Source organism: Oxyura jamaicensis, chromosome 7, assembly GCF_011077185.1.
Source record: "Oxyura jamaicensis isolate SHBP4307 breed ruddy duck chromosome 7, BPBGC_Ojam_1.0, whole genome shotgun sequence".
In the NCBI taxonomy this organism is placed as follows: Eukaryota; Metazoa; Chordata; class Aves; order Anseriformes; family Anatidae; genus Oxyura; species Oxyura jamaicensis.
This window is the reverse complement of record NC_048899.1, coordinates 5,873,116-5,887,826: the sequence shown is the minus strand read 5'-3', so window position 1 is coordinate 5,887,826 and position 14,711 is coordinate 5,873,116. Positions and strand designations below refer to the sequence as shown.

The 14,711-nt window shown below is 36.0% G+C and overlaps 1 protein-coding gene across 4 annotated transcripts in view; it reads left to right on the top strand.

The window, feature by feature from the left end:
- The window catches only part of ZNF804A (zinc finger protein 804A), a 213,772-nt gene that overhangs the window by 114,248 nt on the left and 84,813 nt on the right, over positions 1-14,711 (top strand). The window contains exon 1 of one of the 4 annotated variants that reach the window (XM_035331516.1): positions 5,072-5,134. The exons of the other annotated variants lie outside the window; for them this stretch is intronic. Coding sequence (XP_035187407.1) covers positions 5,087-5,134 — 48 coding nt within the window. The 5' untranslated portion in view covers positions 5,072-5,086. Of the gene's footprint in view, positions 1-5,071; positions 5,135-14,711 lie in introns of those variants that run through there. 4 annotated transcript variants of the gene reach the window in all.

The window sequence follows — 14,711 nt, the reverse complement described above, 5'->3', positions numbered from 1 at the left end:
CTTTAGAAAAAGGGCAATTAATTTCTTTGTGCTCAATGAAGTAAGGACATCTGCAAATTATAGTTCTGGTATATAATTGCATGTTTTGAGTAGAGCACTGAATGATAGTAGAAATATAAACTGTGTAGCAATAAACATATCATCCAAGTCCTGCAAAATACATAGACATTAGTTATTGCTATTTTAGTTACATGTAATTGAACTATTTATTCTGTTTAAGTTTTTCTGATCTCTTTTTGTAGCTTGTAGAGAAAATTAGGAAGGGAAAAAAATAACCTTGAAGTGACTGAGGGAATGATTGAGATCTTGCTAATCTTCTCATATGTGGTTTACAGAAGTTGAGCAAGTATTATCAAAATCACTGGTAATTTTTTTAAAATTAAGGCTTATCCAAATTCTTTACACTTAGTATTTACCTCCTTTCTCCTCTTGGAGGCTAAATACTTTGGTATGCAGTAGGTAATTTTGACTGAAAAGGCTACAAGAAATCTTTCCTTGCTGAGAATTTCATCTCTACAAAGATGAGTTGATCTCAACAAGACTTCTTGTGGGCTCAGTTGTGTATGGTTAAGTCTTGGGATGGCATCCTGGGAGTCAGATCTGTCTGCCTCCGGTGAGGTCATTGCCACAAACACCAAAACTGGCAGGTCAGATAGACGGGTGTCTAGCTCTCTGGAATCATGCCAATATTTTAATATATATAATTATTAATGTGAAATTTGCAAAGGAAGCATTGTTTGAGAACAAAAATGTGTGTGTTGTTTATTGATATTCAATTGAATGCACTAAGAGGCCCTATGAGAATAAAGCAGTATTTTTCTTTTCCATCTTACATGGAACAGCATTCAGCATTAGTCTTTTTGCATGGAAATGCCAGGCATGATTCTGGTTTGCATGACTGACCTCCTGTTTCCCAGAAACAGTTACCACCAAAATGTTTCTTGTTCATCTGTGTCCTTCAAAAGAAAAAATAAAGTATTATTGCAGCACCTGTGGTAGCTTTTAGGGGTTACAGTGTTTTCTAATCTTGGGTTTTCTGTCACAATTTCCATTGCAGAACAGTTTTTGATAGAAATTTAAAATAGGTAATGACATTGATGGTTTTATATCAATGCATAATGTTAAAATACCCATGGAAAATGAGGAAGGAGGAAATAACTAATTGTAAAATAGTTTAAAGCTGAAAGTAGGATGAAAATTCTTCAGATTTTATTGCAGTGGACACGTTTCAAAGTGCTTCTGTGGTATTGCCTACACATACATAGCACACTTAGGGATGCTCCATATTTCTTGCCAGCAGAACTGTGAGAATATGGGAGGGTGTCTTCATGTGTAAGGATTCAGCAGTATTAAAAAGCAAGCCTATTTTTGAATTTGGAAATTCTGAACTCAAAACACAAGTCTTTCCTTGAAATATTTATAATATGGATCTGCTAGACAGTGTGTTTTAGAAGAAAGTGATGAGGCTGAACAAAAATGAATGTGGTACCTCCTTGCCTGCACATCTGCATTTCTAAAGATCAGGCAGAATTTGACAACAGATTGTTTCATTCTTTGAGGATTCCTTCTATTTATCTATTGTATTTCTTGAACTGGTATCCATGGCAATTTGCAAGGATTACTTGGGAGCTAGGTTTTAAAACATCTATGAGTTCCTCCTCTAACATTTTGCAATGTGACTTTGTGAGTTCATTTATAGAGGTAAACTGTTGTAAGCAGTGTATTTAAAATCTATTTTTTTTCCCTAGTGCACACAGAATGTCCATTTTTAGTACAGTGGAAAATCCCTATGGATTTGGTTCAGTTTCTGTAAAAACCCTGAAATCCAGATACTGCTGGATACACCTGAATGGCTTTTATAGCTTAGAATAAAATGCGAATGGGTTTTAGGTGAGCTGTAATGGCTAAGGATGGTGATTTATACTTCAGTGATCTTTATCAAGTGATCTTTCAGTAACTGAAATTTTGATAAATCTCCAATTTACCAATAATACTATTTAAAGTTCTGAGCATCTTCAAAGCCATGTACACTAAATCTTTTGGGGGAGGGCGGAGGAATGACCCAGGGCAAATGCTTTGTAATGCTATTTTAATTTTAGAAACCTTTGGAGCTATAGAGCTATCAGTATGATCCAAAGCCAAGGACTGAGATTTAGTAAGCCATTATTTCCCCAACACCATCTTCTCTTAAAACACAATTTAGCTATCTTTTGCTTGGAGCTTTTAGAAGCTTCTATGCTGTTCTAGTACATTTCTGAGTCCTTTAGCCCAGTTCAACAAGGTTGTGGTTTGATCAGTAGGTCTATGTTGCCATGAAATTACATTTGTTCTCTGTTGGAGTTTTCACTGGGTACAGGAAATATAAGGTGCACGCCTTTCTCATACTATTCTTATTCTGTCAGCCATGGACTTACTGTTTCATCTCCCGTTTCTTCAACTCCTAGCTTCCTTAGGAGCTGATCTTAAGACTTAGCAGTCTGAGAGAAAGAAATAAATAAAATTCTTGACTGAGCTTGTTAACTTGATTATTTGACATAAAAACTACTTAAATATAAAGCAAATTGGGATTTATACCTTGGTTATTACATTTGGTAATTTTAATGTACATTAAATGCTTTAAAGTCAATTTCATGTTATTTTAAGCTCTTAGCAGAGTTGTATTAAAGTCTAAACTTGATCAACAACCTTAATACTGAAATCCTTAGACACAGTAGAAGGAAGCGTAATTCAGGAATGCAGTAGGTCATAGTACTTTGGCTTTTGTAATCCTTCAAAATTGTTAGAATTGTTGGATTTTGCTCCAAATGGGTTGTTTACCTTAGGGTATTTTTATATATTGTGAAATAAAGTTACAAAACTTACAAAAACTTACAATCTCAAGCCCAAAAACCTTATTCAGTTTTAATGCTTGCATCAAATCTAGGAAGACAAGGCTTTGCCTCCTAACCAAAAATGCAATACTCTCGCTTTTCTCTCACCTCTTCTTGTATGAATAATTTTGTCTTCTCTGGTTTTATACTCAGTCATCCGTTACATCCAAACCTTGTAGACTGTAAATCAGACGTGAGTTTTTTCATTACGAGCACAAGTAATGGGCACAATTTTGATTTCAATTACTTAGCTGCTAAAAATAGACTAATTCCTTTTGCAGTTTACATCTATGAAGCTGAGTTTAAAAAGTGGTTCTTTTGGAGTAGCTGATCAGTACTGGAAGTTAGTCAGTGAAGAACTGGAGTTGGCCAGGACCTCCTGAGATCCTCCCTAAAGCTGCTGGAGTTACTGTTCTTATTGCGGCCCAGGTTGCTGCTCGCTGCAGAAGAAAGATTGAGTCAAATTTTAGGAAGTAAGAAGGCAGTTACCCAAGCTAGACCTTAAACGTGGCCCTAAAGCATTTTGTACTGAATGTCTGTAGAGTAAGCAGAGATCCCAGAATTCTCCTTTGGAGTTGGCTGACATAAATAGATTTAGGTTCAGATTTCCAATGCAGCTAACGGGCAAAAGTGCTTTAGGAATTGCCCAGTTTGAAGAAGCTAAGAGAATAAGCCAAGATGTAAAGAGGACTGGCTTTGTGGAGGTGATTCTTGTTGCAGTTGGAAGATGTGCCAAAATGATCTAAGTGCAGACTAGATGATATTTAGCATAAATCAATAACATTTAAAAAAATTAAATTATTCAAATGGCATTGCTTTTATAGGTTGGCAAATGCCTGTTGTTGGAAGCATTGTTTTTCGCTAAAGTTGATCTATTGAATTGTAAAATATTATGTAGATGTAATTGATTGATTTAAAGATTTAGTTTGCTGTATTTTGGTGTGTATTTTGTTAGTTAAGTTTCAAATTTATTTTTGAAGTACTGTGCTATGAAAGTAATTTCACTTTGGTGGTTGTATTGTTCAATGACTTCTGAAAACAAAGCTTTTTTCTTCATTGGATTTTTTTTTTTTTATTCTTTTAAAAATGACATTATTTACAGTATATTCCATATTACAAAGCACTTAAAACTTTAAAAACGACTTTGCTTTCTCTGAAGTTCTTTTTAATACAAATGGAAATTAAAATCTTAATCAAAAAAAAAGAATTTAACTAGCACCCTGCGTGATAAATTACTTAAAAAGTTGTGAAAAAGATACAAGGAAAATGTAAAAAATGCATTTCTTGGCTATTTAAAAAATAATTTTGACACACTGTCATGTTTCAATGGCATACATGCCAGTAGCCGCATCTCCTGTTGCTCTCACGAGTCTTTTCACCCGTAGGCTCCATTTGCTACATTTCTGTGCCGCTATATCCCTATTGCCATAAGTCTGCATGAGGGCTCCCAGGTGGCGTGGCCAAGACCCTTTGCTTTGGGAGCATAGTGAGGCTATGCCAGCTCTGCAGAGCTCCATGACTTCTTTCTTTTCTGACTTAAGAGTCCTGGTTCGGTTATCTCTGCAATGTCCCAGGATATCACCACAGCAGGCACCTGCTGGCTTGGCAACAATAAAATCCTCGATATATCCAAGACCCTCCCTCTCCTTAAGTCTTGCTTTGCTAATAGGACTCCTAGAGAGATGTCCTGGAGCACATGGGACTCCTAAGCCTACCTGGTGTCCCAGGTAGGGGACTTCTTAGATTCTTTGGGATCAGTGGAAGCCTGAGTAGCAAGTTTAGGAAATGCAGCTCTTCTGTGGCACAAATTCTCCTTATTCCCTACTAGCTAGGGATTATCTATTGTGCATTCAATTTTGCTCTGAGTTCAGGTGGATGCTTTATTCATATTAACCTGTAATTTGTCTAAAATGATTCCTAATGCTATACAAATGTGAAATTTTATTTAGGACTAATTAAAACACTAATTAAAAGATGATAACTACTCTGAGAAAATGTGTATTTGTCACTTATGGACTCAACAGAATCATAAGTCCCTGTTTTTACCACTTAGTGTTAATATTTCTCTAAAGGCAATTTAGACATCTGTGCATTGTGAAGCCATTCAAAACTGCTATACTAGACTGACTTATTAAAAACATGTTATCTAATTCAACAGCTCATTGCTCCAAGCAAACCAGCTGGCATAGCACAGAGCTAGGAAAAAACAATGGAAGATGAATTCAGAGGGCAGGGTTGGTTATATTACAAGAGATCTTTGGCAGGTAGGAAACAATATCTTTTTATTTTCTGTTTAGTAGAATAATAACAATCCTGTTGCAGTTGCTTATCTGCTGCTTCAGTAAGTTGATGTGGAAGATCTCTTGAATCAGCAAAAACTAGAAAGCTTACAAGGCTCTTGGAAACTATTTATCAGTTTGGGTTTTAATATGTTCAGCCTGTGCCTTCACCAGCTGGTGCAAATGTGTTGAAAGATGCAGAACAACCATGGCTCTGTTTTTAAGATCTGTTATGGCTACACTGGAATTCCTCAGCCTGCTGTTAATGTAATAAACGGGGTTTTGCCTGTGACGGAGGTTGCGCATGGCCAGTACATTGGGAGAGAAAACTTAATATTTGCAGAATTAATCAGATCTTAACAGGAATGTGTCCCCAAAACTAGGGGATAGCGTAGACCCTGAAGACGGAGCATGTAAATACTGGAAAAGATGGAATAGTTATTTGGGTTATGTTGACTGCTTTGAGGTTATTGGAAGATGTGTTAAGAATGAATTTTTAGGCATCTCTGCATCACATAAACGATGTCATTTTGACATTTAAAGGTCATAGTGCTGTAATCTTTTCAAAGTCATGCAGGTTCTGTTAGTGTACATATTCTGTACTACTAAACTAGGACACTGAAGCTACGTTTCCAAAGGCACTTTGGATGGCCAAAGGAAAAATCTGTGTGGACCAAAACTGTATGAAGTAGGACTCGTCTTCTCTGTGGAAAACAGCAGTGGCTGCAATATAATTAATAACTTCCATCTTAACTCTGTTTTTTAAATCAATGTACATACTTGTGAATGCGGCACAGTGAACAACCAAGGGTTTTCGTAAGAGAAATACATCCACATAACTCACAGAGCCCAATATATTATGCCAGCATAATTGTAGTAGATTGGCTATCTTGAGCAATAACAATCATAAGTGCATTCACAGCATATGTTACTAGTAAACGAAATCCATTTTTTTCACTGAGCCTTTTGGGAAATGTAGCTGTGACTAGAGGGCTCTGCCCTATGTGCTTCAAGTTTCCAGAAATTTCAAAGTACCCACTTTTAATTTTTATTTTTCTGATAGTTATCTAATTTGTTCTACTTCTGTTGTATTTGGAAATATTTCTCTCGAAACTTTTGGTATGGTTAGCAATAAGTGTCTAGTTCTTTTTCCCTAGATTTATTGACTAAGAAGGCAAATATTTGTCAAAGCTACTGATTGAATGAACCTTGAAAAAGGAACACATTAGTCTTTGCAACATGTGTTTGCATCTGAACATGTGTACGATATCTCTGATTAATGGGAGAAGTTTGAAGTAGATTTTCATGATATTCTTTGTGGAAATAATCCTAGTAGCTGTGTATGTGTAGTACATCTCAGCTTCATTTTATGGGGAAGGATTAGATCAGCAGTATTAAATGGCAGCTGGTTTTATTTGGTAATCCTTTACTATTTGCTCTTGGGTTGTGTGAGTTACAACATTTGAACAGGAAGAAAAAACTACTGTCATGAAGTTGAAATCTTATATTTGTACGTTGTTCACTGAAATATTGATTTCCCTGGAATCCTGCCAGTGTCCCTCTGACCCATACCTCTGGCCCAGTACTGAGGAAAGGAACATGCAGAATTAAAAGGATATTTTTATTTTCAATCGTTACAAATGTCAATCAGTGCTTTAGAGGGCCTTCTCATAGTTGGTGTTTTTCTAGAAGAATTAAAAAATGTTACTCTCTGGAGCTGTTCAGCATGGTGTCTGTTGATCGGAAATACGATAGATTAAAATATCCTTTCTATCCTGGAACTGGTACAGACATCTGTGTTTGTACATATCCATATTCCTTCAAATTGATTCTGTCTGTCTCTAAAAATACTTTCACATACTGTATTTGTCTTGCAGAAATGAAATTTTCTCTAATGTCCAACATAATGAAAAATTGGATTAAATATCTTAGGACAGATTAGTCTTTCAGATGTTTTGCAATCATTTTCCATTATAATGACTAGTAACATCAGGCAGAGATGTTACCTTCATCATTTGTCTCTTTTTTTCCCTCCTTTCTGCCTCCATTTCTGTCACAGAATGATAAACATATCCATGCTCATTATCAGAGATTTGAAATGAACAAGTCTGAATTTCAAGTAGAGCTCTTTCAGGGCAAGGTAGATGAGCTTTATTAACTGGTCTGTTCCATTTGGCTGTGATTTTGTTTTGATTAACTTAAAGTCATAAAGGAAGAGGGCCAAATTGGCTTCCACGTTTCCTGAATGTCTGCTAGGAACATAGTCATTAAAATGTGATAATTATAGTGTAAAGGAGCATATTTTATACCTTCTATAGGAACTGCCTTGAAAGAATAGAGACTCTACTCATCTTTTCGTGTTTCTGCCAGTGTTTCACAGATACGGTCTGTGAAACAAACAAAATAAACACGTAGTTGCTGGTTTGACAAGTTCCACTTATAACCTAGATGCATCCAATAATTATTTGAAGAAAAAAAGTCAGTATTAGGAGTAAAACTAACCACTGCCTACCTATTCTGGGGCAAGCGTAGTTCAAAGTTGACATCAGAAATTGGCCCAGAGCTTCAAGACTCTACAGCATTAAAATCCCCTTTGTAAATCAAGTCCGAGCTCCACTCAGGCATTTTCCCACGGCTAGTTTAGGATCTTAAAGATTCAGTACTGAGGCAATAATAAAGGTGTGCTATGGCTTTCACTGACAGCTAATTACTGTGTTTCTGCTCCCAGTGGGTCTTTGTCTGAATATTTGGGAATGTAAGCTACCTTTTTACACTTCCCTGCAGTCTTACGCTTTGAGTAATGCTGTTGTCTACAGATGTTAGCCTTTGGACATGTTAGGTTTTCACTTGATGTTAGCCTTTGGACATGTTAGGTTTTCACTTGATGCTTTCGAACTAAGGAACTCAAGATTTGATGCTGGTAATTAAGAAATCAGTAGGGTGATAAAGATGACTGTGTAACTGCCTGTTATTGATGTTGATGAAGTGTAGGCACCATTTCCCTTGGAACTTCCCAGTTTTGCAAAACCTTCCTAAAGCTACCTGATAGACAACATTTGTGATTTGAACTGGGAGAATCCAGGATATTAAGGATTATCCTCATTTTATATTTAACTAATACTTTTGCTAGGGCCAATTTTATTTATTTATTTTTATGTATTTTATTTGAAGTGTTAATTCTTTTAATGTCATTTATGGTTATTGTATCCCAGTGTATAGCGGAGACTGTAACTCTCCCTGCCTCTTTTTCACCTTTCAGAATAACCCTGTTCTTACCTTGAGATTTTGAGATGAGCATCAAAACTTAATGAATGTAATTTATTTTGAATATCTGCTAGCATAGGTTTGCCTGTCTAACTATCTATGTGTACAGAGATGTATGGTTTCCATAAATCTCTGTGTGTTTATGCAATGTGACACCCTACGGGCATGAATATGCCAATGTATGTCTGTCCATCTACACACGTGCATCCCTATTTTTGCAGTTAAACTAAATATACAGTAATGATTCATTTTACAAAATGTCCTTCCAAAAAAAAAAAAAAAAAAGTGAAGTTCCATTGAATGATTTATAATTTGCTAGGAGATGGGGAGGCTCAGACGTTTCCAGCTACAAAAAATTGATGAGTGATTAATGATCATCGTTTGTGGACCCCTCTATTTTTGGACTCTTTGAAATTATCTCAGTAAAAAGGAAATGAACAGTATTTCTAGAAGCTTATGTCTGTAAGAAAGCATTCTATAAAGTTTCATTAAGTAGATTATTATGCTTTTAGAACACGATTTCTTCCAATTTTATTTCATCCCTTAACTTTGAGAAGCCTTTCTTCAGCATCAGCAGTTGGTAACATTTAATTTTGTGTCATTTTATCTCTTTAGAGATGTGTTGACATTTCTGGTTTTCAGAATCACATTTTTACATTCTGTCATCAGCCTGAGTGTTATAAAATTCTGCATTAACCTTTCTAACACATTTAGGTGTTATACAGAAGATACTTTTTACAGAATAATGTGTTATTCATTAAATAGGTAGTAGATATTCTATGAAAAAATTGTCTGAACACCCAAACTCAGTGAAGATAATGATACATATTTGCATTAATAGTTTCTGGGCATGGCAATTAATTATTATTTACATTAGTCACATAATAGTGAACCTGGAATTTCCTTCAGGAAAAAGTCACATCTCCAAGTATGCACTTGAGCTGTGCAGACAGAGTCCACTCATCTTGGCTTCCCACAGTTTTAATAGTCTCTGGGTTGGTTTGAAAGAGCTCACCAACATTTAAAGGACTCTGTGGGGAAGAAAAGAAAAATGTCCACATGCAAAATTGCTCACCAGCCCTTTAAGTGCCGCGGATGGTTCTGATGTGTGAGTGAGGGATGTTCAGCCTCAGTGTGAGAGAGATGATGAATGTAACTGAGGGCAAAAATGTGTCCCGATGTGTCAGTAGTTGTGTGTTGAATCTGATAAGCACAGAATATTCATTTGTCATATAACTTCATGTACTTGTATAGATATTTAAAAGTTAGTACCAGAAATTATCAAAGTATATTCAATCTTAGCATAATCCAAACATATTACATGTTCTAAGTACAGATTTTAATGTGAGGAATAGCTACAGTTCACGAGGACATGCTCCATACTGATGAATGTTACCGAGAGTATTCATACCCACACGGAGTTTCAAATGTAGAAGTGTTTAAATGTTGAAATTCTGGGTCAGGTCCCACAAGTAGTACACGTGCATCAGTGTGGGGCTGCCTTTGAGCTTCAGATGCTCCCAGCAGGGGTTATTAGCTTGGGCAGTGAGTCATGGTGACCTAGCTCCACTGCTTTGCCTTTCAGAGCATTCTTGGATGGCTGTAGGTCAGAACTGCTTATGCTGCTCTCTGCGGTGTAAAAATTGCTGCTGGAAATCGAAACAAGGCTTACCTTGGCAATGTGTCACTTTTTAGATAGGGTCTTCTAAAGTCTCTGCATTTTTAACGTGTGACAGCCAGGTTAGAATTCTAACTTGGCTGTCAGTGATCAGGGATTGAAGAAGTGACTTTCTCACGTGTTTCCAATCATAACTGTACAGTTAATAATTCATAAAATCCTACCACTCCATGGGCATTTACCTCAGCAGACAGCTGTTGTTCTAATACGTCCAGAGAACAAAGATCTAGCAATCAACTTTTATTCCTATAATTGTGTTAAAAAAACACACTTAGAGGGAGACAAGGAGGAAAGAGAGCGGTAGAGTCACAGTGTTTGTTCTGCTAAAAATGTACATTAGCAGGTTTTTATCTAAATTGAATGCATAGGGTTTTATTTTACATTCTACGATTCCAGGTAGCACGGTTGGCTCATGACCTAATATGGCACACCAAAATATTGTGTGGCCATAGTGCGTTTGAGAATGTGGTTTGCTTAGGATTTTTCTTCCTAACACCATACTGCTGTGCTCTGTACAACTGACAGGCAAGCAAGGAGACATTAGGCATGGGGTGTTTGCCTGTGATAAGTAAATTGCATTGTTCATGTGCCAATTAGTCTGGAAGTCATCATGCTGTCCAGAAATTTCATAGTGATTGTGGTTATTTTGTTAAGCCATGTTTGTCTAGGTTTTAAGTTTTGTTGTTGTCTCTTTTTTTGACAGGAAATTCTGACTGCATCAACATGGATTATAATGAGAGTTGATAGTAATCTGATTAGTGATTTATCTAACCAATGAGATTATGCTTTAATATATTTAGCTGAAAAATGTTTGGGAAACAATACACCAAGTAGATAAAATAAGGTATAAACATAATTTTTAAAATGGATCTTCACAAATTTTGCCAAGTTTATGCTTCTGAACACTGCACTTATTTTCTCACATATTAAAGGAAACATATATATGTATAGAAACTACTTACTTTCTGCATAAATAAGCAAAGCTATAACTTTTTATCTGAATGCCAGTGGTTATGGTTAGAAACAATCCTGACAAGAAGTGCAACATTTATGTTTGTGGAAATTAAAAACTCTTCTTTATGTCACTTTGAGGTCAAAAGGATCGTATTAAACAAGTCGCTTTCAATCCGAAAAAAAAGTAACTTAATCTTGGTCATTGCATCCTAATTTCCATTTCCAAGCAAATCAAGTAACAGATCCCCTTTTCCACCTTTGTCTCATTTCTTGATGCTAATATGTAGCTCTGAGGCATTTGCCTGGTCCTGTTTTCTGTGAGATATAATTGCATTTTATCGGAAGACACATCTACAATGATCTACTGCAGTTTAGAAAAGATTCTGCCAGAACGTCACATTTATCGAACAGCATGCCATAGAAAGCAGATTATTGAGAGATGCTGGATATAAAAACTCTGCCTATGACATATAGAAATGGTCTCTGGTTTTTGTAATAATAGGTCTGACTGCAGGCTAGATACTAAACTTTATTTTCTGGTCCCAGATGGTTCTGAAAGCAAATGTCAGAGCCTTATTAAATGAGTTAACATTATTGTTAGTCAGAAAAAGTCAAGTGGCTCTTTTTTTCCTTCAAGATTTTTTTTTATGATTTTTTTTTCCCCCATGTGTGCTTGCTTCCTGGACTGTTGGCTTCCTGAAAGTTGGCTTCCTTGTGGAAATTTTGCCCTCATTCAGTCTTAGCCCTCATCCTGGGAACAAGGGGGGGATGCAGTACTGGGTAACATGGTTTGTCATACCTGAAGTATTCTCAACCTTTCATATAGGGCAAAATAAATCCAATTCGGTAGATGATTTTCAACCAAAAATAGTCACTATTTCGTATATTTATTATCACAAATTTCCTTTCATTGTAACATAGGGCAATCAAATTTAATACCAACTGAGGAATATTAATACTGTCAGAGGACAGCAAGGGTGAGCAAGAGGGGTGTCAATTTAGAGCCAATGTAGTACTACCACTTCTGCTTGAGAAGGATGAGAAGCACCAGATGAAGGAGAGAATTCCTTGGTAGTACAAATAGGCTCAAAACAATTGCAAGATAATTATAAATGCTCTGAACATGGCTGGCTTCAGAGCCACCAGTTCACATTTACTATGGCAAATGCTTCTCCACATAGTGTCTCAGCTGACCTATGGAAGAGGCTTTACTTAGTTAGATGTAGACCTCTGAATCTGTCCTCTTTCTCCTGCTTAGCATTATGTATATGGCTGTCACAAAGATGGAAAGTTCTTCTTGTTTGTTTTATTGATTTGTAAGGAATAAGAATGAGACCTTTGTGGTTTTCATATGTTTTCTGTTTCAGGTGAGGAATTCTAGCAAGGAAGATAAAAGTGGTAATGGCTGTGAATAGCTAGAAAGTGAAGGCATTATGAAAAGAAAGACAGTCTGGAAAAAAAGTAATTTCACAGTAAAATACTATTAGTTCTTTATTTCATGGACTCTCTATATTAGTGAATTGTTATCCTCTCAGACTTATTGGATGAGACATTCATTATGGTATTCAGGACACTTGTAGCCAAATGAGAAAAATTGTATACATTCATTCATATTCATGGCCATGAATATTCATAGCATTGAACTTTGTAAATTTGTAAGATGGGAGTGTACAGTTGAGGAAACAGACTTACACTCACCCAAATATAACCTTGGAGTAGATTTAATCACTGAATGATAATTTGCATAACTTGTGCATATGATAAACAGGTTGTGTTGGGTGTTTTTTTGATTCATTGGTAAATACTGAAAAATGGAAAATACATTATTTTGCTCCTACAACACCAAGTCCTGTTAAGGTTTCAGGTATTAATTAAAGTGACTGAAACAGTGAACCAGCAGTTGGATTGCTGCACTGAACATCTGGGACGCCTAGTGCTCTGAGCTGTTGCAAATCACTGATTTTTATTATTATTATTATTATTATTTAAGCTGAAAGGTTTTCATAGCTCTTTTTCATATATCTTTCTGTGCATAAAATAATCTTCTCTTCCTGCATTTGTATGCATAAATGCTGTAATAACATTTAGTAACAATGAACTACTTTTGCCAGTAGTGTAGGATGAAGATACAGTGAATACTGGCAAGCATGAGCACGTTTCAAAATACTAAAAGCAAAGACAGAAATAATGACTTCAAATTGAATGAATATGATTACAAACTATTCAAATGATGCTGATTCGAACACCACTATTATTTAACTTCAATTATAAATAAAAGTATTTTTTATTATTGAAAGAGAGAAAAAAAATCATTTTTTATTGAAGAATTATAATAAACATTTTTTCTTTATCTTGTAATTACTTGAAAGGATTGTGGAGAAGTTTCTATTCTTTATTTTTCTCTCTCCCTCTTAGAATTTTTTCCTGGCTCTATTAGCGGCTCATTGATTTCTTGCATTCTTTGAGTGTTAGAGCCTAGCTGAAACGGAGCAGATTGGAAGGCAAATCCACGGTTCCTAATGATTAAATTGCTTCAGTGCAGATTCTGATGCAACTTTGACCGAACTTATTGGAAGAACTTAAGATTCTTCTGAGGAACACTTCCTGTTTTCGGGATGGAAATCAGAACAGTAAAAATCTTGTAAAAGAAGGTGCTGGTATTTGCCAGTACTTTCCTGTGTAGTTTTTTGTGATGTTTGTGAGAAAGTTGAACTTGATTTACATTTATTTTTGAGTGCCGCTTCTCTGAGTAGTTAGGTAAACTGATGGCCTAGAGCTCCTGGTACTTATTGCATAGAGATAATGGTTTATAATAATTTATTTCTTACTCCCTCCATAGTGTCAAACACTTCATCTTCAAAAGCAGCATGTTGGTCAAATTTGATGATTGAAACTTCAAATATAAAGCCCAAATGTGAGCTTCATGTCAGTTTTTATTTTAATCTGGGAAGACTTTTTTTTTTTTTTTTTTTTTTCCCTGGGGAAAAAGCATAAAGAAGTGTTCTGTTGTTTGGAAGAGGGAATCCAGGCAAGTGGTCAAAGAGGGCCTTATGCCATAAGGACAAACCTGAGAGTACAGCTACAGGTCACAAGGGGGAATCCCCTTCCCTGTCTTTTTCCTCTTCCTTTTCTCCCCTTTGGTGCTGGCAGGGCTGCATTGCAACAGTTTGTGTCTGAGTGAAATCACCAGGCAAGCCCTTTAAGTTTCTTACCTTCATGACTGGTAGCAAAACACGGGGGAAAAATCCTCTGCTGTGTAAATATGTTGAAGAATAGGTTGTGAAGTCCCAAACTGGCAAAAGGCTAGGCTGAGTCGATGAGCAAAGGTGGTCTTGGATGTCTAAATAAGTCTGCAGTTGCCACTTACAGCCTCTTCTGAAGGAGTTAATAACAATTTCTGAACACAAACAAGCCTGCATATGTAATAGCCCTGGGCAAATCAACAATTACGTATGCATATGCTGTTTATACTAAAATAAAGATTATAACACTTACTAACAGGTTTATATGGTAAACTTTGCTTTATACTTGCACTGATTATTGCAGTGGGTATCTGTCAGGGAAGAGGTGTCTTTTGGAGAAAACCGTGTTCCCAACAGCCCACATATGGCAAATATTTTTTTATTTTATTTTATTTTATTTTATTTTATTTTATTTTATTTTATT